This window comes from Lepidothrix coronata, unplaced genomic scaffold (assembly GCF_001604755.1).
Source record: "Lepidothrix coronata isolate B3197 unplaced genomic scaffold, Lepidothrix_coronata-1.0 Scaffold31, whole genome shotgun sequence".
In the NCBI taxonomy this organism is placed as follows: domain Eukaryota; kingdom Metazoa; phylum Chordata; class Aves; order Passeriformes; family Pipridae; genus Lepidothrix; species Lepidothrix coronata.
Window position 1 is genome coordinate 5695985 of NW_016690211.1, and position 27179 is coordinate 5723163.

Below are 27179 nucleotides of genomic sequence, written 5' to 3' on the forward strand. Positions count from 1 at the left end.
CCTGTCTACCATTAAAGTTATTAACCTAAAATGTATCTCCTTGAGTGAAAAAGGGAGTGCAGAACATGAAGTTACTAGAAAAGCTGAGGGAACGGTAACCTGTTGATGGAAAGGAGAATGAACAATCTGAAAGATTTCGCTTTGGCTTAGCTGTTCCAGAGTAGCACATCTGCCATCAACCATAAATTTCTCGGGAGAACAGACACACTTCTCTTTTTTCCTTAAGGTGATCCAAAATAGAGCTTCAGTGCAATGAAAACAGTAGCCATTTTGTCTCACGAAGCAGCCTACTCTCTTTCCTTGTTTAGACAAAAAGATGGTGTGTTAAGGAGTTCGCACAGTGGGTGAAATTTAACTCATGAGCCTGCTAGTTTCAGGTGCTGCTTCAGGAATTTATGAATAGTTTTGTACACTTTCCACAGAGATACTCCCACTGCAAGTTCTTCATCCTTGAACATTGTGTGTTTTGCTGACTACTTATTGAAAGCTAATAACTGCCAGCAGCCATATTTGCTACTTGCACGAAGCACAGCATAATATATATCACCTAGTGGTGCAGTTTTAACCTCACTATGAGACAGAGAAGCTGTTTAAGTTTCTTAACTGCCTTATCCTATCTTGATGCTCCTGAAAAAGGAGCAGCTGGAAAGGACAGGGCTTAACTGACAATGGTTAAGGGGAAAATAATGAAAGCATTAGTTCAGAGACCACTTTCCAAAATTCTCCAGCTGCTGCAGGAATTTTACTTGGTGCCCAAAGCCCCTACTAGATGTTCAGAATTCCACATCTGCTGTGACTTCTCTGCAACAGAAGACAGAAGTTCTCAAAGAAGTTTTTCAATTGGTTTTTCTGATGAGGAAAATCTATTTCACATGGTGGAGCAGGCTAATGAGTATTATCAAGTTTATGAAATATACTTCCTGTATGTTTTTCTGAACAAGCATTGCTGGATTATTCCACAGCATGAAGAGAGATACAGAGAATACACACACTGCACTAGCAGCTCAGAAACACAAGCAGAAGTGTCAGAGTACTTGCCACCATTTTAATAGATGTATTGAACTGATGCGAGTCCTATAGATGTTCTCCTGCACTCCAGCAACACCTCCTAAGCCAGGAATTTTGCTCTCTTTCTTTTCTCTAGCAAGTCTGGTATTACAAAAAACGGTGGGAAAGGGGTGTTGTGCTTAAGTTTGGGGTTTTATTTTCTTTTCTTTGTTTTGTTTTTCTAAATATATAACCTCTTTAACCTAATTTAATTTATTTTAAAACAAAACTTCAGCAAAGTGCTGTTAGTTATCATGCTAACGCTTGAAAAACTGTTTGTAAACAGTAAAATTATTAATGTTTTATTTGGGGTTCCGCCAGTCTGTGGATTTCACTTTTATCAGACGTTTGCCAAGCAAATCCCGGTGAAACAGTTCTACATAAGGGAATTCAGGAACGCTGAGGGAGCCGAGAGGGGCCGCGGGCACGCCCGCGCGCCCTGACGCCGAGCCGCAGGCCCATTGGATGGCCGCGGGTCACGTGACCAGCCGGTTGCACGTGCACGGTGTCCTTAAGAGGGTGTCGGTGCCCGGCGCCATTTTAGTTCCTTGCAGAGCGAGGTAAGGGGCTGGGCTTCGGGCGCCGCTCTTATGGAAGCGGGAGGCTTTTCCCCGGCAGGATCTCCTTCCCGTCGTCCCCCCACCCCCACCCCCATCCCCACCAGCGCAGAGGCCGGGCCGGGCCGGGCCGTACTGTACTCACTCCCCCCCGCAGGCAGGGTCGGTGAGCCTTGGTGCAGGGTGCCATTTTCTCTCCTTGTTAGACCTTCCGGAGCTGAGCAGGAGGCGGCTGCTGATGTGTTCTGTCTCCTGCAAGCAGGTCTGGCAGGGCACAGCTTGATTGAAGAGGACTGGAATCCGGAGATGGGGGACGAGGCGTTGCTCCCATCCCTTGAGAAGGTATGGGGGGGAGGGGGGCGGCAATTGTTAGGCTGTAATGTGTTTGCTTCTTTTACCTTTCCTTCTTCCAACCCCTGTCCGCACAGCCTGGGTGGCTGGTGGGCTGTGGTGTCCCCTGTTCCTGTGATTCCGGAAGCACCTGGAGGAACTTGACCTTAACTTGGTGCTGAAAAGACAGTGTTTTCTTAACGAGGTGCAGCAGTTTCAGTCTCTGAAAATGTTGAGGTGCCTTGCCTCCCTGGAAGCTCCTGGGACGTGATTGGTATGGGTGATTATTGTTACTCTTTCAGGTGCTCGATGCTGCCCCTTTGCACTGGATTATGAAAGGGTGCGTACTTTTTGGAAATAAAATGCACGCATAAAAGCGGCACATATGAGTAACTCATTAACTACGGTGTGTGAGCTAGGAACTGAGTACCTATGTGGATAGGCTAGTGGATCAGCATAGGCTGGAAAAGAAGTAGAGCTAACTTAGGCAGGGTAGAAACTTAAAACTGCAGATCGGTGGTGATAAGGAGTATTCCAGTGCAGTTTTGTAACTCCTGAAGGAAGTTGGTGGTTCACGTTGCGTGTCCTTTTTGTTTTCTGATGTATTCCTCTTTTGTATCTGCAAGGTATAGTGTTTTTCATGTTGTAACATAAACTGAGAACAGATGCTGGATTTTGGGTATTAGTAGGCCACAATTTCTTGCACAAATCAAATTGGTTTGATGATTGTTGTTGCTGGCTATTGAACAGTGAAAGCGCAGTGGTGGAACGGCATTTTTGGAGACTTGCAGAACCACATCTGTTGGTGAAGGTGTGGATTAGAGGTGAGCTGTGACTTCTGTCTCGAAGCCATCCTTTTAGCTGTTCTGTTTGCTGTCTCTTACTTCTGGTAGTCACAGAATTGCTATTTCATTTTACCACAGCAATGAATAGAACATAGGTGACTGTCTCAGCTGTTATGTGTTGTTCAGTTAATACAGTGCCTCATGTTGTCCCCAAACTTCATGGTCTTAAATGCAGAGCTGCTGCAGAAAGAGTGAGAAGTTTTCCTGTGTAAGGACTGTAGGTAGGACTTTGAATATACTTTACAGTATATTTTTGCAAATACGGTAGGTAGCCATAGGAGTTAGCTGCAACTAAAGAGGTTTTCTCTGTGTCAGCAGTTTGCTTGCTGCTGTTTTGTTCTTGTAGTCTAGTGCTTGTTCTATACTTTGTGAGCTTCACATCTTAGCTGTGTGTAATGTGATTTTTGGTAACATTCATATGCAAACAGTATACAGTTTAGAATACTGAAATGTATTAAGCTGAAGTGAACAGAGGAGTGTGAGAGTCTGCATTTCAGAAGGTGCAGAAGGCAACTTTTCAAGTGGAAGACATAGCAACTGCATCTGTGTTTACGTACTTTGCTTGGCCTGAAGTTATCATGATGTTGTGCCTTTTTTTTTTTTTTTTTTGTAGGTTAGCTTGTTTGAAAGACCAAATGACCTCTCATCTGGCTTCAGTCCGAGTGTAAGCTCATTCGGTATGTGAAAGGCACTTCTGACTGGCATTTGGGGGAGTTGATCACTTGAGCAGTTTACAAGGTTAAAGGAAAACACAATATTATCATTGTGATATTTTAATGTCTCTCCTATGGAGTAGCAGCATCAAATTATAGAGAGAACATAATGAATATACTTTTTTTGACCTTCAACCTTTATTTATTTATTTATTTACTTTTTTTTTTACTACTTCATTTATTTGTTTATAATACAATACATAACTTATACTAAGTCAAAGATAGTTTTGAACGTTAACTCAGTTATTTTTTCTAATTCTAGGTACTGATGAATTTTTGAACAGACAGTGTCAACCAATGAGTAGTTTCGGTAGAGGAAGGAATTTTGCAGCCAAAGGTAACTTCCTCTAGTGGCTGTAATTCTAATGGCTAGTCCTATATTATATATTAAATTTTGCTTATTAAGGTGCTCAGTTTTGTTGTATCAGAGCCAAATGAGTATTTGTGACTTGGAGAGTAATTCAGGTCCTTATTTCTGTATAATGTAGGCACTCAGTATCACCCCTTGGTTTTGACTGCACAACACAAAATACCCCACCGCATTTCCCAGAAGGCAGGACTCGACATCTAAAATTGATGTTTTGTTTACCTCTTGCTTTGATTCTGTTCTGCCTGCAGAGGGGCATTGTTCTGATAGTTTTGTTGTCATGTAGTATAAAAGTCAAGCTGAGTATTAGTATTCGTATGTATGCTGTGTGAGGGACTATATCAGTTCTCTTCTGTACAAGACCTGAAAGCTTGCTTTCTTTGGTATCCATAAAGCAATATTCAGTCCCTGTCCTCCTACTGCTTACAGTGGTGAGTGCCACACTTGTATGCAGTGCACATTGAGGAGGCAGCTTGGCAGTACTGCTTCATGTGCTTCCAGCTGGTATGTACAATATACAGGGGCAGTGGGAGCTGCTTGCTAATTCTGTGTCAGTGGGACTGGTTATGAAACAAGGAAGATTGAAACTCTAGTCCTGGTCTAGGCTGGTTTATCAAAAGGTCTGGCCTGCAGAACAGCTGTGGAGCCACTCAGTGTTATGTTTATTGCTTAACCCCAGCTGGCATCTAAGCCCCACGCAGCTGCTTGCTCACTCTTACTGGTGGGATGGGGATGAGAATTGAAGGAGTGAAAGTGAGACAACCCATGGATTGAGATAAAAGCAGTTTAATAGGTAACACAGGAGCTGCACATGCAAGCAAAACGAGGAATTCATTCACCACGTCCCACTGGCAGGCAGGTTCAGCCTTTCCCACAAAAGCCGAGCTCTGTCGCGCACAGCTGTGGCTGAGAAGACATCTGAGCATCCCCTCTTTCCTTCTTTATCTGCTGAGTGTGATGTGATGCCATATGGGATGGATTGTCCCTGCAGTCACTTGGGGTCAGCTGCTCTGGCTGTGTCCCCTCCCAGCTCTTTGTGCCCTCCAGCCTTCTCGTGGGTGGGGTGAGGAGCAGAAAAGGCCTTGGCCCTGTGTGAGCAATGCTCAGTGATAGCTAAAACATCCCTGTGTTATCAATACGGTTTCCAGCACAAATCCAAAACACAGCCCCATATCAGCTGCTGTGAAGAAAATTAACTTGACCCCAGTTAAACCTAGCACGGTTTATTCTTTCAGAAAATTCTCAACCATTTCTGCATCTTTTGGATCGATACCCACTGTGGTAGGGAAATGCTAGGTTTGTTTGACTATGCAGATGGCAGCGCTTTGTGCAGAGAAATGATGATGAGAAATTCTGCTGTAGACTCTCCAACAATTGTGAAGTAACTCACAAGCTGTATGTAGGGTGTGTAGTATTTACGGATACTTACCTCTAGACTGTTTTTGCAGTGAGCCTTTAAGATGTGATTTTGGTTTTTATTTCTTTATGTAATTGATTTGGAAAAACTCAAAGGATGAACAAATTGGTATTCACCAAGCCTTGGTGGAGAAGGAACTACAGATGCTGTGGTAGGAGAACTTCTTGATGTCATGTAACAGCAGATTTTCTTTGTCATTATGGTATGATAGAACAGATGTTCAGTTGAAGAATAAGGACTTAGGAGAAAATTCCAGTCTAAGCTGACTGCTTGGATCTTGAACAACACCTAAAACTGTCCAGTGTAAAATGAGAAATACCTTATTTGTGCATATGACTCTTTACTTCCTCTCCTTCCCCATCAGGAGAGTGACTAAGGAAAGGGATTAGAAATAAAAATACACTAAATACTTGTCACTGCTGATGGAATAAGCAATTCTGAGTAATAAAAAAAAAAAAGTAGAAGTTGGTAGATCTGAAAGGCAAATTTTCAAATCCTAACTCTGCAGGTACTGGTTATAAAAACTGATAAGGTACAAATGCTGTCAGTTGCTTATGACTGAACCAGAGTTCTGAATGACAGAATCACAGAATCAGCTAGGTTGGAAAAGACCTCTGAGACGTTGGAGTCCTGCCTTTGACCCAACACCACCTCGTCTACTAGACTATGGCACTAAGTGCCACATCCAGTCTTTCCTTAAACACCTCCAGGGACAGTGACTCTAGCATCTCCCTGGGCAGCCCATTCCAACGCCCAGTCACTCTCTCTGTAAAGAACTTCTTCCTAGTGTCTAACCCAAACCTCTCCTGGCTCAGCTTAAGGCTGTGCCCTCTTTTCCTATTGCTGGTTGCCTGGGAGAAGAGACCGATGCCCACCTGCCTACAATCTCCTTTCAGGTAATTGTAGAGAGTGATGAGGTCTCCCCTGAGCCTCCTCTTCTCCAGGCTAAACAACCCTGGCTCCCTCAGCTACTCCTCAAAGGACTTGTGCTCCAGACCCTTCACCAGTCTTGTTGCCCATCTTTGATTTGCATCTGGATCAAAACTGAAGAGTTGAATGTTTGTGCAATATACGCATGTAGAGTGAGATACTTAGACCTAACGTTTGATTTATGTCTTGAAATCATACAGGAGAGCAGTACTCTTCTTGTCAGACTTTTTGGCAAAAAGTACTTTTTTTCTTCATTGTTTCATATGTTTAGGCAAATCACTTAGTTATATTATACTTTTTTTGTGGATTTATAAAACAAGGAATGGGAAGAATTAAAAGATGCTTGACCTGCACATGTGATATTAGGCAAATTAAGTTATTGTGTTGTATGCTGCACTGCAGGTTTTCAAGAAAGAAACATAGAAGATGCTAGTATGCAAAATAGAGGGTCTAAAGGATTCTCTGGTGGCTTTGGACAAGGTAAGAGTAAGTTTTTTGTATTGACTAGTTTGTATGGGAGCACTATACATATTGCCATTCTTTCTGGGTTTGCTTGCTCCCTGAGAACTGTACAAGGATGAGTGCTGTGAAATGGCTTCTGTTCTTCATCCAGGTAAAAGGCTCTTGATCTGCACATGCAGAATTGTCAAACTAAGTTGTTGTTTGCTGTGCTGTACTCCAGGTTTTCAAGGAAGAAATGCTGCAGAAGGTTCTAGTATGCATACAAAAAATAAAGGGTTTAAAGGATTTCATGGTGACTTTGGACAATGTGAGAGTAAGTGTTTGAGGTGTTTTTTATATTAACTGGTTTGTATGGGAACAGCATACAATTGGCCATTCTTTCTGGGTTTGCTTGCTCTGTGAGAACTACCAGTACAAGGGTGAAAGCTACAAAATGGCTTCTGTTCTTCAACTGTGTTTGTGGCTATGTTGTGGAAGAGGAACGGGATCTTTAGGAAAATGGTATCACTGAGTATAATACATTATAGGTTGGAGTTAACAAAGAATCTGTTGGGAGTGTTGCACTGCAGATTTCTTGGAGTAAATATTCCTAGCTTTAATTGTAGTATTTCCTTATACTAATTTTATACTCTATATCTACTACACTGTCTAGATAGGCAGAGGAACATGTCTCAGTCTGGAATTCTTGACTCTACAGGAAAAGGAACATTTACAGATGGTGCAGGTAAGACTTTCTAATATGTAGGGGTGAACCCTTCAGACATGTTCAGTGGTGATTTGTGGCAATGCTGTTCCTTGTTAGCTTGAATGGGTCTTTGAGCAACCTGATCTAGTGGATGGCACCCTTGCCCATGGCAGGGGGATTGTAACTAGGTGATCTTTAAGGTCCCTTCCAACGCAAACCATTCAATGATTAGAATGCATTTTCAGCAGTGCTCCTTAATATTTGAAGAATAATTGATTTGCCCCTATGTGAGTTAGTTCAAGCTAAGTTTTTCAGATTTTTAGTTCAAATAATGATTTTTAGGAAGTGTTTACAGAGGCAGTGTGCTAATTCCTCTAGTGGATGTAACTGCATCCTTAACAATGCATCCTTTAAAAAAACAAGTTACTGCTTTACAAAACCAGCACGGTTTATTCTTTCAGAAAATTCTCAACCATTTCTGCATCTTTTGGATCGATGCCCACTGTGGTAGGGAAATGCTAGGTTTGTTTGACTATGCAGATGGCAGCGCTTTGTGCAGAGAAATGATGATGAGAAATTCTGCTGTAGACTCTCCAACAATTGTGAAGTAACTCACAAGCTGTATGTAGGGTGTGTAGTATTTATGGATACTTACCTCTAGACTGTTTTTGCAGTGAGCCTTTAAGATGTGATTTTGGTTTTTATTTCTTTATGTAATTGATTTGGAAAAACTCAAAGGATGAACAAATTGGTATTCACCAAGCCTTGGTGGAGAAGGAACTACAGATGCTGTGGTAGGAGAACTTCTTGATGTCATGTAACAGCAGATTCTCTTTGTTATTACGATATAATAGACCATCTGAAAACTTTCTGGCAAAAAAGTATTTATTGTCTTTGTTTTTTTCATATGTTTAGGTAAATCAGTTATATTGTAGTTTTTATGTGAATTAATAAGGAATGAGGAGAATAATTTCCAGATAAAAGATACTTGATCTGCACATGCGAAATTAGGCAAACTAAGTTATTATGTTCTGTGCTGCACTGCAGGTTTTCAAGAAAGAAACGTTGTAAAAGGTTTTAGTACACGAAATAGAGGGTCCAAAGGATTTCATGATAGCTTTGGACAAGGTGAGAGTAAGTTTTTTGTATTGACTGGTTTGTATGGGAACAACATACATTGGCCATTCTTACTGGGTTTGCTTGCTCCCTGAGAACTGCCAGTACAAAGGTGAAAGCTATGAAATGTTTTCTGTTCTTTGACTGTATTGTGGAACATAGGTGATGTCTTTACAAAATAACATTACTGGAAATAATACGTCATAGATTGGAGTTAACAAAGGATCTGTTGCACTGCAGATTTCTTGGAGTAAATAGTACTGGTGTCAGTCATATTTCATTATACAAATTTTATACCCTGTCCATTACTTACAGGTATTAATAATGGGCGAAGGGTCATACCTCAGTCTGGAACTCTTGGCTCTAGAGAAAAAGGGACATTTACAGAGGGTGCAGGTGAGACTTTTAGTATGGGTGGTGAACCTTTCAGATTTGTCATTGGTGGTTTGTGGCAATGCAGTTCCTTCCTAGCTACTGTCGTTGTGATTGTTCTCCCTGTTAAGAACCTTTTGCAAATGTTAGAGATCTTGTTTGTATGCCTGCAAAAGACATGCTTGTAATTTCTGTGAATTTTAGTGATTGGATTTTCAAAGCTATTGTCGTCCATAATTTTTTTTCTTGGTCTTTCTCCTACTGGTTGAGTTAATGTACAGTGAAGCAGAGGTGCTAGCCCCCAAATTGGAAGTAAGCCTTAAGAACTTGCTCAGTTTTGAAACAGTCACTCTAGACTCTTTTTTTTTTTTTTTTTTTACCCTTCCTATAAGTGGAAGTATTTTAAGTTTGTCCTGACTGACAAGTAAGGTGTGTAGCTCAGAGAGGACAGCTATTCCTGATTAAATTTTATATTGATTTTGGTTTTTTTGTTTGTTTGTTTTCTGCAAGGGATTTTTCCCTCACAGTCCTGTATTCTGTTGCCACTGATGCTGCTGTACCTTTTAATCTGTATGTTGTGTTATCTTAGAGCATAGTAATCTTTCATTCACGGAAATACCATAATTCTAATTAGAAATGCCATTAAGCCAGTGTAATGGGTAGTGGATGGCTGATATTCTCCATGAAAAAACGTTTTGTGTGATAGTGGTGAAAGAATTTTTTATAGTAAAAAGGATGGATAAATGATTCTTTACTCAGAGGGTAGTGAAGCGCTGGGACAAATTACCCAGAGAAGTTGTGGATACCCTATCCCTGGAAGTATTAAAGGCCAGGCTGGGTGAGGCTTTGAGCAACCTGATCTAATGGGTGGTATCCCTGCCTATGGCAGAGAGGTTGGAACTAGATGATCTTTAAGGTCCCTTCCAACCCCAAACATTCTGTGATTCAGCGATTAGTATATGTTTTCAGAAGTGCTCCTTAATATCCAAAGAACAATTGATTTGCCTCTATTTGACTTAGTTCAAGCTACGTTTTTCAGATTTTTAGTTCAGATAATGATTTTTAGGAACTGAAATGTTTACAGAAGCAACATGGTAATGCTCCCAGTGGACATAATGCATCCTTAATACAGGATCGTAATTCCTTTTTCATGACCACAGGGTAAACTGTTAGCATGTGAAGACTGTTTTGGTTATTGGTACGCAACAGTTGCACCTGTCTGTATAGAAGTTCATGTGGAAAGATAGTTCTTCATAAGGAGTAGTTTGTTGCCTGGGAAGTATGTCCCTGGATCCTAAGAGCCTGTGTCTGGATGATAAAGGATTTTTGTGACCAGCTCTTGAAAGTAAGGTCCTTAAACAAATGTGAGACATGAATGCTTTACAGAAGTCTGACTTCATTTGTGAGTGTTAGGTCTAGTAGTATAAAACTAAGTTCTGATAGAGTCAATTTATGGAATTTTGTACCTTCCTGGAAAGTGGAGGGAAATCCAAATGACACCTCACTGAACTTAACTTCAGTAGCTCCATACTTAAAATAGTTTTAGTTTAGCTTTTCTTGATACTGTTCATGAACTTAAGTAGTTCTGTTCTTAAGGTCCGAAGGTGACATATGTGCCCCCTCCTCCACCTGATGATGAACAAGCCATCTTTGCACGTTATGAGACAGGAATGAATTTTGACAAGTATGATGAAAATATCGTTGAAGTGTCAGGACTGGACCCTCCAGCAGCATTAATGGTTAGTGGACTGATTTATTGCAGAGTTTGCTGAGCATGATTTTGCAAGGGTGTTTAATTTACTGAGTTTTAATATTGGCTGCTAATGAAAATACTAATTAAAAATTTGGATTATTGCAGACAGTATGATGTTGGAAGGAGGTGCTGCCCATTTGAAAGATACAAATTTGAATTCACAGTAATATTGACAGACTACATAAATGTTCCAGAGAAAATAATACTGCATATATAGGAAAAATAGTAATTAAATTGCAGAGGAATACCAATTTAGATATTGAAAGAAAGAGGTCTTTGGCAGCAGTTGCTGGGAAGGCTGGTAGAGTTATCTTACTGACATTTGTTACTGGGGGATCTTTAATAATGTAAATGAATGTGTGTTGGAGAAGTATTGATTTGGACAGAGAAGTGTTTGAAAGTATTTCTATCCCTGTTCTCTGTGGCTGTAGTTTATTGTTTAACATACAACTTTGCTGCTTCTCCATATGGGTGGCTAGTATTTAAAAAAAAAAAGAAAAAAAGCCCTTTCTAGGGAAAAGAAAGAGGAAAGAAGTGCCAAGGGGTTAGTAGCACCTCTGTTGAAAGGGAGGATACAGAGGTTTTTTCACCATCCGTCTTCTGAACGGTTTTTTTCACCATCCGTCTTCTGAACGGTTTTTGCACTGAAGTTAAAGTGATTTTTGTCATATATGATGCTTTTTGGTCCTGGGTAGAAATGTTGCTTTAGCTCCCCTTACACACAGTTTCTGTGCTAAAAACAGTATCTCCTACATGAAATGAAACCGAACAGTTTAAGTTTGTTTTCATGGCGTGCTATGATGTGAGTTTACCTGCTTGAATCCAGACGTATGGCTTCTGAGCAGTTTTCTCTCACAGCTGATACACCAGCTGAAAGTATTCTGTCCTACAAAGTTACTTGAATGGCATGAGCAGATTTAAGAGACCTTTGGAACTTTTACCTGTAGGAGCCTTGGCAATCTAGATGACTGGTGAGACTCTTTGAAGTTAACACTTTAATTTTTGGATGTCTGTGTCCTGTGGTAAGTTTCTCTGGGTTTCTAACTTCTGTGATTGTGTAATAACCTGATTTTTTCTGTTACAGAGCTTTGCAGATGCTAACATATCCCATACTTTAACTGTGAACATTGCTAAAGCTGGATACTCTAAACCTACTCCGGTGCAGAAGTACAGCATTCCTATTGTACTGGCAGGACGGGATTTAATGGCATGTGCCCAGACAGGATCAGGAAAAACTGTAAGCATTATGTATACTGCTGTGACTGTGAACTTTCAGGTGGATGATTTCAGTCTTCCGTGTGCCAGATGCTTCACAGCTTGTTATCTAGTAATTTAACACTTGGATAGCAATGCCAGGTGTACTATTAAGCACAGATACAAATGATGTCACGTTTTGGGTTGGATTTCCTTTTAGTTTCAGTGAACTACTGTCTTGATACAGTGGGCCACCCTTCAGGGCTGCAGATACAGATTCAGAAATATAAGCAGGCATTCCTAGACACTGCTTATGTGAAAACTCAGCAGTTGAAAGTATGGAGTTCTTTCAGTGTTGTGTGGAGTTTTGTCGAGTGTTTTTTGGTGGTGGTTGGTGTTTTTTTTTTGTTGGTTGGTTTGTGTGTGTGTGAGTTTTGTTTTCTATGTTTTTGTGGGTGTTTTGGGGGGTGTTTGAGAACTTAGCCAGATTGTAACAGGGTGTTGTGCTAGTTTGTGACACTTGATTTGGTCAAGTCTGATCTGCACTGAACTTGGTTTTAGGTAATTCAGTATTAATCATGGAACAGCGTTAAGAGTTGATACTAAGTTGAAAGTTGTCTCAACTTATTACACTGCATAACCTACCCAAATCTAACCACGGACAGCTGATGTATGAGAATGTTTGGCTATGAAGTGTAGCTTTTTGCTGTTCAGTGTAATTGTAGAATCTTGGTTTTGATGTAGCACAGCTTACTGCTTATTTCTTCTGGTAAACCTCTTCTGTTTGTAGAAAGGGAAATGTCCAATGCTTATGCTTTAAATATTCTGAATGCTTTTGGGACTGCTGTACAGATGCAGTCTCGGGGTTAACTAGTCTTATATGGCAGTACATGTGCTGGTGTAGTGCAGCTGTGTTGCAAAGTGATCTGCCATTCTAGTAGTCTGCAGAATGTTGATACATAGTTACTTTACAGACTTACTGATAATAATGTAGTTTGTAAGTACATGTTAAGGACCTGTTTTGATCCTGGGTACAGAATTATCAGTGTATGTCATCAATGTATGGAACTGCCTGAAGAACTCAGAAGTTAGCCACTGCATGCCTGTGTTGCTGTGTTACTAAACTCTTAAGATCTAGAGAAATACTTTCATACTGCTTAAATGAGGAGAAATAAGTTTCCATGTCCTGTAGTGCATTCAGGTCAGTCCTTTTGCAGTCTCATTTCCTTGATTGTGTGCACTATCATTCAAGCTTTAAGATTGATATACAGCTTTTAGCATGACTGATGAAAGCTAAACAGCATAAATACTGCTGTTTTGTTGGTTTTTGTTTTTTTTCCTAGGCAGCTTTTCTTGTACCAATTGTGGCCCAAATGATGAGAGATGGTGTAACTGCCAGTAGCTTTAAACAGCAGCAAGAACCAGAATGTATCATTACTGGCCCAACTAGAGAACTAGTAAATCAGATCTTCCTAGAAGCAAGGAAATTTGTGTATGGGTAAGCTTTTGCACTGTTGCCTGGTATTAATTATTACTTTGCCTAAATCAACAGTGATTGTTTTTTTTTTCATAAATACTTGCAAAATTTTTGTTGTGCCAATCAAATTATTGAAAACATTGAGTTCAGATTATAATGAGTTCAAATTTTAATACTAGCCAGCAGGTTTCTTACTATATGGCTAGGGATTTAAATTCCTAATCTTCCTGGTATTGGGGTGGGTGGGTGAATGGGAGGTCTAGTTCAGCTCGAAGAGGAGATAAGTACTAAACTTCTGTCACTTACTGATGGGAAAAATGAAACTTCTTTCATGAAGTGTTAAGAAAACTTTCTTTTCTGACCATCCGGGAGCCACTCCGGCAGTCACAGTCACACCCACCAGGGATTTTACTGCTGTCACCAAAGCCCCTTTGCAGTGGGTGGCTCCAGTGACCCCATGGGTACCTCACTTGACTCCCAACACATACCACTCAGTCAGACAAGGTTTCCGCACTAACTTGACCCCAGGTTTCCCATGGCAGAGTCTCAGATCTCTGGTTTCTTTAAGTAATTTAACTTGTGCAGCAACATGCAACAGCTCAAGCTGGATGTCTCCACAAAGGGACCCCTAAACAAGGGAATCCCTGGGCTTTTATACACTCACAGTGTATGTACATGATATTCTGGAATCTTTTTACTGAGTTGTTGGCTCCTGCTGAGTCTCTGTGTCAGGTCACCTGGCTAATGGTGCAGGTCCCTGTGCCCTTTGTGAAGCAAAGAGTTTGGTGCCCAGTTCATGGCCTTTTGCTTGGGCTCCAGCCATTTCCAGCCACTCAGAGCTCAATCTGCAGCTCACACTGCAACGGCACACTGAGCTGCCTGCACTAGATTTATTCTTCAATATGAAGAAACTGATTAGCTTACCCTATATAATTTATACTTGCTTTATTTTCATCTTCATAAAAACAGAGGTGTGTTAGGGGTTTTAGTTAACTTTCAGTGATGGTTTCTAGTAACTCTTACTTCCCTGTGTTTCTGGTATTGGACAGACATTTCACAGCTCAAGGAAACTCTTCTAGCTTTCAAAACAGAACAAAAGATCTAAACCTGTCATTGAACCTTTGGATGTTGTATGAGAATACATTTGTACTAGTTTTGTCATTAATCTTTCCGCTCCTAAGTAATAGGTTTCACCAGTGCACAGAATAGAATTAAATCTATTGTCTGTAACAGTTTGTTGCTGTTTGGAGGTATAATGCAGAACATCATCAGTGCAAAATCTGGTGAGGTAAATCAATACTTGGCTTTGTTCAAGCAAACTTAGGCTTGGAGGCTGTCTGCCTTTGAAAAGTAGGATCATGTTTTGCCTATGTACTTACTAAGCATATTATTAAGAACAGCTTCTTAATCTGAAACTCTTCTAACGTTGTAGCTAAACAAAGTTTAGCTGTTCATCATCATTGTAGCTAATTCTGTTCAACTAGATACAGATGATTTCACAATAAAATAGCTTTTGAATCTAGAAAGCTTCTGCTGCAGCTGGCCTCCAGTAAAAACAAGATAACCTCTGTTTGGGGGGCAGTCAAGCAGTATCAGGATGTGAATCCGTTGTCTCTAAAGAATTGCATGCATATTGCTCAGTTCAGATTTATGATGGTCTTAAGCTCTTTAGTTTAATTCACAAATAGGAATATGAAATATATGTATTAAAAGTGGATAAATATTGGAATTGTAGAAGTCCCCAAAGCATTGCTATTCTTGACTAAAACTTTCTGAAGAGTTTTTATTAACTCTGGTAAAAATTGTTTATGTGTTTATGTGTTCACTGTTGCTGCATATGAAGCTGAGTTAGTATCTTCAAGAAAAGACAGTTTGAATTTGAGTATAAAAATACTTGTTGCATGCATGTAAAAACTCATTGCGTGCATATAAAGACCTTAGCAAAAGGTTATAAAGGAGAGCTTGTAGACTTGTTTCACAGCTGTATAAGATAGTTCCTGCTTGAAGAGGTGGTTTTCTACAGAAGAGTATCTGGTGTTGCTGTACTTGGTGGATCTACCCAGAAAGCTTAGCGAGAACACTGAGTAGTGTAGTCTTCAAGTGGATTTGCAGTCTAATCCTTGTGTCACACACAGCGTGATTGGTTGCTTTACAAAGATTCTGTCTGTGTATTTTAAGGTCTGCAGAGATTACTTTTGAAGCTTGTCATGGTTTGAGATAGCCTCAAAATCCAATCCCCTAGTCTAAGCCCCCTCCCACATCTCAACCTAATGTGAGATGGGTTTTTCCAGACAAAACACACCAGACTCCAAATGGGGGAAAGGGAATATATTACAATGACTGTACAGATAAATACCATATCACGTTATACACACGATCACAATATCTCTACCATGACTTATAGTATTTACAATGGATCAGATCTCCTCTCCCCTCCAAATAAAAGTCCAGGAGGGAAAGAAGGACAGATCCCTTCCAGTCTTTAAGCAGCATCTTCCAAGGCAGCAGGTTTCTTCTTCTCATGCATGCAGCAGCTGTGGCTGGCTTTCTGCCAGCACTCAACGAGGGAGGTATCCAAGCCTCTCTCGGCCCCCTTGACGCAGGCAAAGGGGTCTTCCGTGGGCTTCGTCACCCCAGACAAGGTCGTTTCACCACGGTCATATCACGAAGACACAGGGGGGTCTTCGTGACGGTCTGGTATCTCCAGGAGACTCAAGCTCCTGCAGGGCCTCTGTGCCCTGTTCTCAGGCTGCCACCGTGGCAGCAGTGGCAAGGGGGGAGCCAAGGTCACCCCCCTCTGCATTCCTCTGGTCGTCCCGGTCCAGCTCCGGGACCTCTTTGAGCTTCTTAGCTCCTCAAACTCTCTCTGGTGCTGCATGTCTCAAACTCTCTCTCCAAAATAGGAGTCCATGTCCCTCTTCTCTAAGAGGGGTCTCAAGGGAGTTTTGGGGTCTGGTATTCAGTCTTACCCCAAACTCTGTAGCTCTGCTGCTGGCTCTCTCTTTCTCCTTCCAGGAGTCCTTTCTGCGATGCTGCATGTCTCTGTTGCTTCTCCGGTTCAGGTCTTATCTGTCCTGGCTCTGTGCCACTGTTTCTCTGGTCAGTGCCGGCTGCTGCTCTGCGCCCATGGAGAAAACATCTCCTGGCATAACTACAGACACTTAGTCCAGTCTAGCACTGTTCCAGGTCTTTGCAGTCCCCTCCCAGCCAGGGGCTGGGAGGCCCCAGAGGGCCCAAGGGGCTCCGAGCCCCTTCCTCGTGGCTCACAACATGGCCACCACTCCTCCAACAACCAAAACTACAACTCATCTCTTCTGGTGAGCTTGTGATATGTTTACATTATTTGCAGGAGCGCCCATTGGGCAAAACTTCAAAACATCCAGGGGTTTCCACCCCTTGGGGTCTACCACTTTTCAGCCTCTGGGGGAAAAACCAAGGTCCAAACCACCACAAAGCTCTAGAGGCATATAGAGAGGTGGTTCTGCTTTTCCTAAGTGTGCTGTATAAAAGGGAACAAACAAAGCCTAACACCATTTTGACTGTGTTAGTGTTAGTAGCTCTCAGCTTAAGCGAGAGGGAAGAATGTAGGTGAAATCAAGAGTTCATTCCAAGCAGGCCATCTTGGCAGCCTCTGTTACACAGTGAGAATGGGAACTTCAAGCTTACAGTGAGCAAATTCCTGTTTTTTTGAGTCCTTCTGGAGCAAGCTGTATGGAAAAGGAATTAAACCACTCTAAGCTTGTTTGTGGTAGATCTGATTATTTTTTACAATTTTTCCTGAAACAATACTGTTTGCATACTTACATAATTAATCCGAACTTTTTTCTATGTAACAGAACTTGTATAAGGCCTGTTGTGGTCTATGGAGGTACACAAATAGGCCATTCAGTTCATCAGGTTATGCAAGGCTGTAATATACTATGTGCCACTCCAGGAAGGCTTCTAGACATCATTGGAAGAGGAAAGGTAAGATCTTAAAATTTAATGTGAATTCCCTAAGCACTCTTACCTTTTTTATCTACTGGTTTTTGTTCTTCAAATTTGATAGAAGCAGAGGTAGATATTCTAAGACAAGGTCACTTGTATTTCAGTGCCTGTACAAAGGCAGCATACTGATTGGTTTTCAATGGCTCTAAGTTCCTTGAGGTTTTTGAAAGAATAGCCTGAGTGTAGATCTCTTCAGTTCCTTTCAGAGCCAATTGGAAAATATCAGTCTAAATCAAAGTGGCTGCAGTGTTCGTGACAATAAGATTTCATGGTTTAAATACATGGAATAGCTTTGCCTAGTTCTTTTGGAAAATTCTGTAGCAGATTTTCACTTACTGTCTTGGTTTTTTTTGCTACGATGGCTTTTATCTAACTATATTTTTTCATACCAATTTTATTAAAAATACAAAAAATTCCAGTGTAATACTGTATTTGAATTTCTATTTTTCCAGCCATTGTAAATTCAAATCCAAATTGTTACACATTATATTGGTAACTCAATGATGTTGCACTGGACAAATGAAGTTTGGAAAAACATTTCCTGGTAATAAACTGGAGATTAGTTTTCTGCTGTTGTCAGGCTTTTAATCAAAGTGATTGGTCTTGGTCAGGACCAGCGAAGTTGAACTGTCCTTAATAATACTTTCTGACATAATTTATTTTTTCAGAACAAAAGGTTTTCTTGAGAATGTGTGAGGGTTGTATGAGAGAACCTTTCTAAAACTCAAAGCAGAATTCCAAAATAGATGTGCTTGACTAATAGTTGATCTTCAGGTTCTATCTCAGTTTATATTGCTGAAGCAAGTTCTGAAGCACTTCATTGTGTGCATAGTATTAGAATTAGGGCAAATTAAAAAGTTGAGGTTGAGATGCAAATAAATATTTTGATTTGTGAATAATTAACTTTCATTTTTTAGTAACTTCTACTTGAAAGAAATAAGTAAAAGCTGGATTTTACCAGTTAGGAAATCTTGTAAGTATGTACTGTCAGTGAACGAATACTGTTTTTCTTTGACTGAAATACTTGCAGATTAGTTTGCATAATGTGAAATATTTGGTGCTAGATGAAGCAGACCGCATGCTTGATATGGGTTTTGGCTCAGAGATGAAGAAGCTGATTTCTTTCCCAGACATGCCACAAAAAGACAAACGCCAGACACTAATGTTTAGTGCCACATTCCCTGAAGAAGTTCAGAGGTGAGTAAAGTAAAAATAGAAACATATGTGAAGATGTACAGAATTAAATAACTGAAGAGTTAAGAATACTCTTTATATTTCTGGGCTTCAACAAGTGCACATTGCTGGGTCATATCCAGCTTCTCATCCACCAGCAAATGGAAAGACTTAGGGTCTTTCTCCTTAGGGCTAGTCTTGATCCATTTTTCTGTCCAGCCTGTACCTCATCCTGTCCTATTGAATCATGTAAAAGGTTTCTCTTCCTCTCTTTTATGAGGCCCCTTTAGGTACTGGAAGGCTGCAGTAAGGTCTCCCCAGAGCCTTCTCTTCTGAGAGGCCTGACCAACCCCAGCTCTTCAGCTCTCTCAAGCTTGCTTCACAGGAGAGGTGCTCCAGTTCTGTGGTCATCTTTGTGGCCTCCTCTGGACCTGCTCTAACAGGTCCATGTCTGTCTTGTGCTGAAGACCCCAGAGCTGTACACAGCACTCTAGGTGGGATCTCATGAAGACAGTGTCAGAATCACCTCCCTCAACCTGCTGGTCATATTTCTTTTCATGCAGCCCAGGATGTGGTTGGAATTCTGAACCCAAACACTGCAGACATTTTTAGCTTTTTGAAAAATGCACATATGAGTGCTTGTGTTATTCCTGACTAGACAGAGAATAAAAATATTTGTTGTAAGGGTTGCTTATTGTAAATGAAAATACTTGATCTTAAAGCAAAAATAATATACATAATAGACTTCATGTTGCTCAATTTTGTCTCTTTTTAAGGCTGGCTGGTGAATTTTTGAAAACTGATTTTTTATTTGTTGTTGTTGGACATGTGGGTGGAGCATGCAGCGATGTTCAGCAAAATATTCTTCAGGTTTCTCAGTATCTCAAGAGAGATAAACTGATGGAAATTCTACGCAGCACAGGTAATTTTCCTTGTTGTTAATATTTTACCAGGAAAGGAAAATTGCTTGGTTTTAAACTTTGTTTAAAAGGTCATGATTCTGTGATTTTATTGTGACATGCTTTACAAGACTACTGATGAAGCTTGAAGTGGAACTTCAGAATTTCCAAGTTTTTAGGCATATTGTGTTACAGATACTTCATAAATTCACACATTACTTCTGATTGGAAGGGACCTCTGCAGGTCACTGAATCTAATCAAATACCCAGTATTCGTCAGTGTCTCATCTCTATTGAGTACCAGCAGATAAGCTTCCTAGATGGTTTTCTTCTTTATATGGTCAGTTACAATTCTTTAGAGGACCCCTGGTGGTCTAGTGGTTAGGTTGCAGCACTCTCACCGCCACGGCCCGGGTTCGATTCCCGGTCAGGGAACTCCTCCGGGCAGATGGAGCTCGTCAGCCCTGTAAGGCCATCCATCTAAGAGGAGGTCACTCTAAACAAACCTACGTCCTGAGGACCTCACTGCCACTGTCCAAGCTTGCTCGGCCCCGGCAGATGAACCTCAGGATTAAAGGGTGGGCTCAGTTCAGTGCACACTGTGTCTCACCTAAAAAAATCCACTGCGCAGGCTCGAAGGGTTAATGACCTTTCCCAAATCTGCGTTCACGAAGACTGGCCATGAGTGAGTGAGTGTGACAATTCTTTAGTATCTGGAGGTGTTATCTCAAGATTATAGCTGTATTAAAATTCTTACCTGAATGTTTGGGCCTGTATTTTGTAAGTGACTGGGATTCTTTCATTTTTGTTCTGAATTTATCTTACGTTTTAATGCTGAAAACTGGAACTGAGTTTGGAATTAAAATGTAGTTTATCTGCCTTGCTGTTCAGTGCTCAGGATGGCGTGCTGCTCTTAGCTTCATACTGTAGAAAGGGAGTGCTTGCTTCTCAGAGAGCAACATTAATTTCTTCCTTTTATTGAGGAGAAAAACAGAAGGCACATGTCTTCACAGGTTTCTGTATTGATCTAGAAATCGATCAATTGAGTTTAATTAGTTCAACACAATCAAGAAATTACAATATGTGCATATATATTAGGTGTTTATATAAGTAAATGCAACTCTAAATAGTGAAGTGCATCATGTTTTGAACTGCAGTGGCTCTGAACTTCTGTTCAACATAGGTAATGAGCGAACCATGGTGTTTGTGGACACAAAGAAAAAAGCAGACTTCATTGCATGCTTTCTTTGTCAAGAAAATATACCAGCCACTAGCATCCATGGGTAAGTATTTTTAAAGTGAAAGTCACCTAATACTATTGTGAGAAGCTTTTATTGAGAACACAGGTTTTGCCACATCTGTGGTTTAGCTTGCAGTGTTTCACATAGTCCTGTAATTCTCAGTAGCTCTGCCCAATAGAGAATGTAAAGCTTCTGAATGCTGGTTCTCACAGCATTTGCTGAGTATACATCTTTTTGGTTGACCAAATGCTGTGTTTGAACTGGAGAATCTTTTATGCCTACTGCTTAGAAAATTAGTATAATAAATTCTTAGAATCATCTGTTCTTCATGTGTAGTTTTTGCCATAATTTCCGTGACCAAAACCAGAACTTTTGCTGTTACTGGTGAGATGATGTTTGTAAATGCGAGTGGCAGTTGTGGACCTTTCACTCTGTCTTGGAGCTTCCTCAAAATGATAAGTCACATGCCATACAGATTTCTGATGCTGTCATTTCTGCCTCTATGATGTGTTCATGGACTTAGCATTTTTATGGAGATAGATCTAAAGAAAAGATGCTTCTAACTTGTGTTAATAGTCCACTTATTAGTGTTGCATACCTGAACAGATTCTGAGAAACAAAAGTGAAGTAGGTTCTGATTCCAGGTAAAAACACATCTAAGATGATGTGTCTTTCACATCATGAGCTGGAATGAAGTTTTCTTTTTTTTTTTTTTTTTTTTTTTTTATCCTAGTGGCCTGTAGCACATTGAAAATGTAATTTTGTAGTGTTTTTTGTATTAGGAGGAAGGGACTTGAATTTTTGCCAATAAAATTATGTTATGGGCAGTGTTCTGACAGATGTCAGAACATCAAGGTTGTAGAGGGGTTAAAATGATCTTATTACACAGATACGAGATGTTTATGTGTACCCTGTGGCCTGTCAGATGTATAGGTGTGTGAAAGTCATATTGAGAAGGTCTGGCCTTCTGTTCTTGGCTAGTCTGAATTGCTGTCCCACAAGTTCCTTGTGTGAGAGGAGGTTCTTAACACATTTCTGTAGAAACACTGCGCTGTGAGTTAAAGACACTTGAATAACTGGTTCAGTGGAAGCATCATGAATGTTAGTGGTTTCTGATTCACTTTACCCTTTTGAGTTGAAGTTAGGATGGTTACTCTTCTCTGGAATAGTGGTCATACCAGACTTCACTAAATATCCCGTGTTAAGGTCCCAAAGAGTACTGTTTAGGTTTCTAATTTGTTTTCTCATTTGGACAACAAAGAGTGTGAGTGAAACTCTGATCCACAGTAGTTAAGTACTGGATGATCTGTAAATACTCTTTAAACATGCAAACCCCAGAGCAAATATGGTTTTCTTGGCATGATGATAAACAGAAGACAAGTTCTTTATTGTTGGCTGGCCACATTTTTTAGTATATCTGAAAAACGTGGGAGTCTAGGTAGACTTTAATCTTTGTTACTCTGACTCCCTGCTACAAAGCTGTAGGAGAAGGACTTCTAACTGTGGCATGAAGAATCAACCAATTAAACAAGTGAATCTTCTTAGGGAGGCAGTTTGATGCATAATTATGTCTGATACTTTAAAAAACCTCAATGTATCTAGAGACTTAGGGTAAAGCAGTTGCTAATCAGTTAAAAATTCAGAAAACCTGAGTTGGTAGTATATGTGGGTTGTTCGGGTTTTTTTTTTTTTGTGTCTGTTGCCCCCCACAAGGACTACATCTATCCATGAATCATGACATTTAAAGTGTATCTTAAATAATATCGTAGATCTTTTGAGACATGTGTTCTAACCATTGCTTTCTTTGTAGAGATAGAGAGCAGAGAGAGAGAGAAATAGCCCTTCAGGATTTTCGTTCTGGAAAATGTCCAGTTCTCGTGGCAACCTCAGTGGCAGCAAGAGGTCTGGACATCGAAAGCGTTCAGAATGTTATTAATTTTGATCTTCCTTCCACCATTGAGGAGTATGTACACAGAATTGGACGAACTGGCCGTTGTGGAAATACAGGGAAAGCAGTTTGCTTCTTTGATAATGATTCGGATGGCCATCTTGCACAGTCTCTAATTAAAGTGCTTTCAGACGTAAGTTTCAAATCTTACTGCTTAACTTTCTCTGCTCTTTGAGATTTTGCTTTAATGTACTGAGCAACTGTTAGGTCTTTGGAACAGCTAGGGAACTCCTGAATTGGTAAAGCAGTCAAAGTCTCTAAATTGTCATTCTTAATTATGTAGGCCCAGCAGGAAGTTCCTCTTTGGTTGACAGAAGTTGCTTTTGAGTCTGAAAGAGGAAGACTCTCAGTTAATGTCCGAAAGGTAGGTCTAGAAATGAACTGAAAGTCTTGACTTTTAGAACTTTGTCTTAGTGAAAAAGTGTACTTAGCCGTATATATCGTGAGTAATGCCACTGAAACTGTTTTGACTGTAACTGCATCCCTTTTCTTAGTTGTGCATCTTCAAAGAATTCCAAAGAATTACTGAAACTAATTTCAGACGGCTTGCTTGACTTGGACTCTTAACGGTGTGGCCTGTTACTAACTGCCTTACTCTTGATCTGTAGTGTCAAGAATTAGTCTGTGGAAGACAGGTTTGTGCAAACATATGCCAAGGCTGTAGTTCCAGAAATTTCTCTACTGCACATGTAAAATGGGAGCATATAGTTGCTGATCATACAGTTACTGCTTGCTGTAAATCATTCAGTCAGGTAACTTGTTGACTAAAATCTCAGTTAATCATAGTTAGATAAATGCCCCAGTCTGGTCCATGCCAAAATTGTTCTTAATATCTGTGATGAGGAGAAGCCTTCTAGTCTAATAGTGTTTTAAAATACAGCTTGAATAAGGGAGAAAGCCTCTATGGCATAGCTCTCAAATCACTCTGCAGTTAATATTTTAGGATTTAAATTCTGTGCTTACTCCTATTTTGAATGAAATTCAAATTTTCAACTGATGTTTGTTACTTAATTGCCTTTATCTAATTGGATTTTAACTAAAAGCCTTTCCTTCATCTGCTACTTCCAGTAAGAACTTCATCACATCTCAGCTGTGTTCCAAATGTTGATACTTTCTTAGAGACCATGGTAGAAGTAATTGCTCTCACTTCTTAGATGGTGTCTGAAGCTTGAATTCAAGCTCAGACTCTTCCTTTCATTAATTATCTTTTTCCATACTGTAATTATTGAAAGTACTGAGAAGTTTGGGTGTTTGAGCTACCAAATCTGACTGTTGCCCAAGGATATGTGTGAATACAATATTTTCAGATGAAATCTCTCTGCCTGAATTGGGAATACTGTCCTTGATATCACATATATACAGTGCACCAGCTCTTGAGTTGGAGATCATGAGGTTCTAATTCTTTTGAGACCATCTGATGTCAGTCTGACAGAAACTGTGCATTTGTAACCAGTCCTATTTTTTTTCTTTCAAATGAACTATTAAAGCTGGGTTTTGCTGCTTTACTTTTATTGAAAGAAAGTCTTATCTAATGTTCAGTAAGGATCCTCATGCCCTTTCTCTTGGAGAAGAAAGGTAATATTTATGTTTTTATAATATTCACTTTCAAAGGGAATGCATAGATGGGCCATTCGATAATCAAATGGTGAATTTGAAAGCGGAATCTGTTGGAAGATCTTATCTGATTATTTTAGGATGATCTTATAGATGACTGGACTTCGGTGTTTTGGTTTTTTTAAAAGGCATTTACTGAGAAAGTAATTCAGTCACTTTTATGTAAGAAATTGAGAAGGAAGTTTTTTCCCACAGTTGTATGAACTGATTTGTTTTGGGTAAGAAAAGATGTTGGGATGTGAACTTCAGTAAGTGTTACTACCACACCTGATGAAATCTGAGGTTGATTAAACTGCATTAATTTCACACTGGGGTCCAAAAACCTTGTATATAGAAGGTTCATGATAAAAACTATATTTAGAAGTGGTGTTCAGATACATTGAGACATGCACGCAGAAAGCTGAAATTGTTTTGCAGTGACTTTTACCATTAAATAATTGAAAGTGGTTGGAATGATTCTAAATTAGGACCTGTTCTGTTTCCTAGAATAACAGAGGTAGAGGCAACATGAACCCAGGAGAAATGAAGATGAAGTATTCTGCAAGTGAAGTTGAGTCATGGGATTAAAACTATTTTATCCCAAACTGGTTTATATTCTGTTGCGCTGTAAATGAAATGTTGCATGGGAAGATAGTCTTGTGGAGACCTAGTTTGGGAAAGTATTTTATATAAGGGTTCACTTAAACTTTGTCCTTTTTTTGTAACATGTCAGTTAAAAAGTTTGAATCTTGTGTTGTGATGACTAAAAGATCTGTTGAACACCTCTTAATTGATTACTTAATAGAAATTTGAGGAGTTCTCTTTGAATGTAGCCTCTGTATCAGATATTACAAAAAACCACATATTGCGCTTTCATGAACTGGTATTATTTTGACATGCATGGAACATTTGCATCTCCATATGGAACTAAAGATCAGTTGCTACACCCACAGCTTAGTGGAAATACACGTTTTTACAGAGCTGTCATCAGAGAATGATGGAGCCCTGTTTGTTTCTAGTAGAATGATTTTACCTTTGACAGACATACGCTTCTGCTGTCTCTTGTGGAAAAGTTTGCTTTAGAACAAGCCTGGTGACTTAGGTCCAAGAAGTTTCCCTGGCTTGTAGAACCTATAGAGGGTAAGCGGTCATTAACAGTTTAAGGAGATTTCTTTAAAGTTGCTTTTTCTTTGAATTTTTTTCTCTTTATCAATGCAGTATGCTACAAAGATTGCATATCATTGTGTTCCAAAGGAAAATGGCAAAGTAATTATATTTCATAGTATCTTGCACAGCTGAACAAGTTTACGAGCTTCTCAAATTCTTTGGTATTTGACACACAGTGCTGAGTGCTATTTCTTGTACAGTCTTCCTACTTAATCCAGGGAAATAATAATTTTAAGCTCTGCTTACAGGACTGAAGGTTTAATGCCCAAGTTTGTAGGAATCAGAACTGACTGGGCAGTACTAGGGAATCTGTCATTGTGGAAAAGCATGCTGTCACTGTCACCAAAACTATTTACTTAAGTATCCATTTAGAAAAATAGTGTTATTTTTGTAGACTGTAGTTTTACTGCTATATAATGTGGGAAAAAGTGTTAATTGTGTACTTAGAAATGAGCTGAAAGGATAATATACTTAAATTGCAACTCACATGCAGTGGATGTATTTAGGCCTGAAGTCTGTAATTCAGAGTAAATACCCTGGGCAGCATGACTCCTCTTCCTGAGAAGTCTCCTTGAAGATTTTCGCATCCATTCTGAATTTCAGGTGAGAAACTGAGGGTTCTTTTGGTTGCTGAGTGCAGTAAAAGTGAGTGAACTGTAATTGTTGGAGGAAGCTGTGACCTGATAAAGCCTTCCATTTCGGTGAAAAGAAGCCAGAGGACAGAGTCATGGACCAAAACCTAGAATAAACCTGTGAAGAGAACATGGTTTAGCATTTTTTTAAAGGATCGCTGCGTGTTTTTTGCTTTATCTCCCATTTTATGACTTGTTGAGTTGGGGTTGGGCAACAGAGGGAATTCTGCAGTTGTCTCTTTTTCTGTAAAAGAACTATTCTAGCCCTATTGTTCCTAAGCACTTACAGAAAAAAGGAAAATGAAAACCTCGAAGAGTTGAAGTACTTGAAGAAAAATACAGTTGCTTTTTGAACATTCAGTTTTAGTTTTAGCCTTGTGATTCTTTAAATACATATTTAATCTGCAGGAAGGTATTTCAATGTGATTCTCAGCTGGAGGAAAATGCTGACAAGGGAAGTTGAGGTGGGGAATGAACTGTGCTGTCAGCTGCCTGTTATTTTTATTCTTGCACTCAAGTAATCTTATATGGAGAACATGCTGAAAAATTTACTGTAAAATACTATATTAATACCGTCTTCACTCAAGAGAGTCCTGTTGTCCCTCTGGCAGCAGCCAGGGTGAATGTCCTTAAAAGGTTTTGCTGAACTGATTGAAACCTGATAGCAGTGTACCACATACCTGTAATTTCGGTTAGATGTTTCTACTGCCTATAGTTGTGCTAAACTCAGGTCCTTGGATGCTTTTCTGATCTTTACCTCCATGTTTGTATAAAAATTGCTGTCTGTATTGCAACTTAGTTCAAGATTAAAGTGAAGATTCTTGACAAGCTAGTGTTGAGAAATTCCTTCAAACCTTCTTTCATTGAACAATATTTAAAATCCTGCCTTTTCTCTTTTTGTCACATTGCAGTAGTGATGTACTTCATGCAGTGCCTGCACTTTTCCTTACAAGTTGAGTTTCTCATCGTGGTCTGAGAGGAGTGCAGTCAGGGTGTCTGTTGGGTCTGGATGAGATGGAGTTCATTTTCCCCTTAGCTTTGTGTGCCCCTTCACAGTGCTGTGCTTTGTATTGGTTATTAGAAAGGTGTTGGCAACACAGCTGTGTTTTGGCAGCTACTGAGCAGTGCTCACACAGAAAAGAAGGAAGGAGAGTATTTGCTACTGAGAACAATTGCCTTCCAGAGCAATCAGTACATGTGCTTGAAGCCCTGCTTCCCTGGAAGGTGTCTGGACATGGCTTGCTGATAGGAAGTACATAGTAGAATCTTAAGAG

The 27179-nt window shown here is 39.9% G+C and overlaps 1 protein-coding gene across 7 annotated transcripts in view; it reads left to right on the forward strand.

The window, feature by feature from the left end:
* The first annotated feature begins 1506 nt into the window (after positions 1-1506).
* DDX4 (DEAD-box helicase 4) overlaps positions 1507-27179 on the forward strand; it is a 68445-nt gene continuing 42772 nt past the window's right edge. For 2 of the 7 annotated variants that reach the window (XM_017811304.1, XM_017811303.1), the window contains exons 1-18: positions 1564-1607; positions 1811-1946; positions 3393-3456; positions 3755-3829; positions 6609-6686; positions 6820-6981; positions 7321-7392; positions 8401-8481; positions 8785-8865; positions 10438-10580; positions 11679-11831; positions 13132-13286; positions 17102-17231; positions 18283-18449; positions 19202-19347; positions 20508-20607; positions 22376-22646; positions 22797-22877. In XM_017811304.1, coding sequence (XP_017666793.1) covers positions 1911-1946; positions 3393-3456; positions 3755-3829; positions 6609-6686; positions 6820-6981; positions 7321-7392; positions 8401-8481; positions 8785-8865; positions 10438-10580; positions 11679-11831; positions 13132-13286; positions 17102-17231; positions 18283-18449; positions 19202-19347; positions 20508-20607; positions 22376-22646; positions 22797-22877 — 1995 coding nt within the window. In that variant the 5' untranslated portion in view covers positions 1564-1607; positions 1811-1910. Of the gene's footprint in view, positions 1608-1810; positions 1947-3392; positions 3457-3754; positions 3830-6608; positions 6687-6819; positions 6982-7320; positions 7393-8400; positions 8482-8784; positions 8866-10437; positions 10581-11678; positions 11832-13131; positions 13287-17101; positions 17232-18282; positions 18450-19201; positions 19348-20507; positions 20608-22375; positions 22647-22796; positions 22878-27179 lie in introns of all 7 variants that reach the window. The other 5 variants (XM_017811298.1, XM_017811299.1, XM_017811300.1 and 2 more) reach the window with 5 other exon arrangements.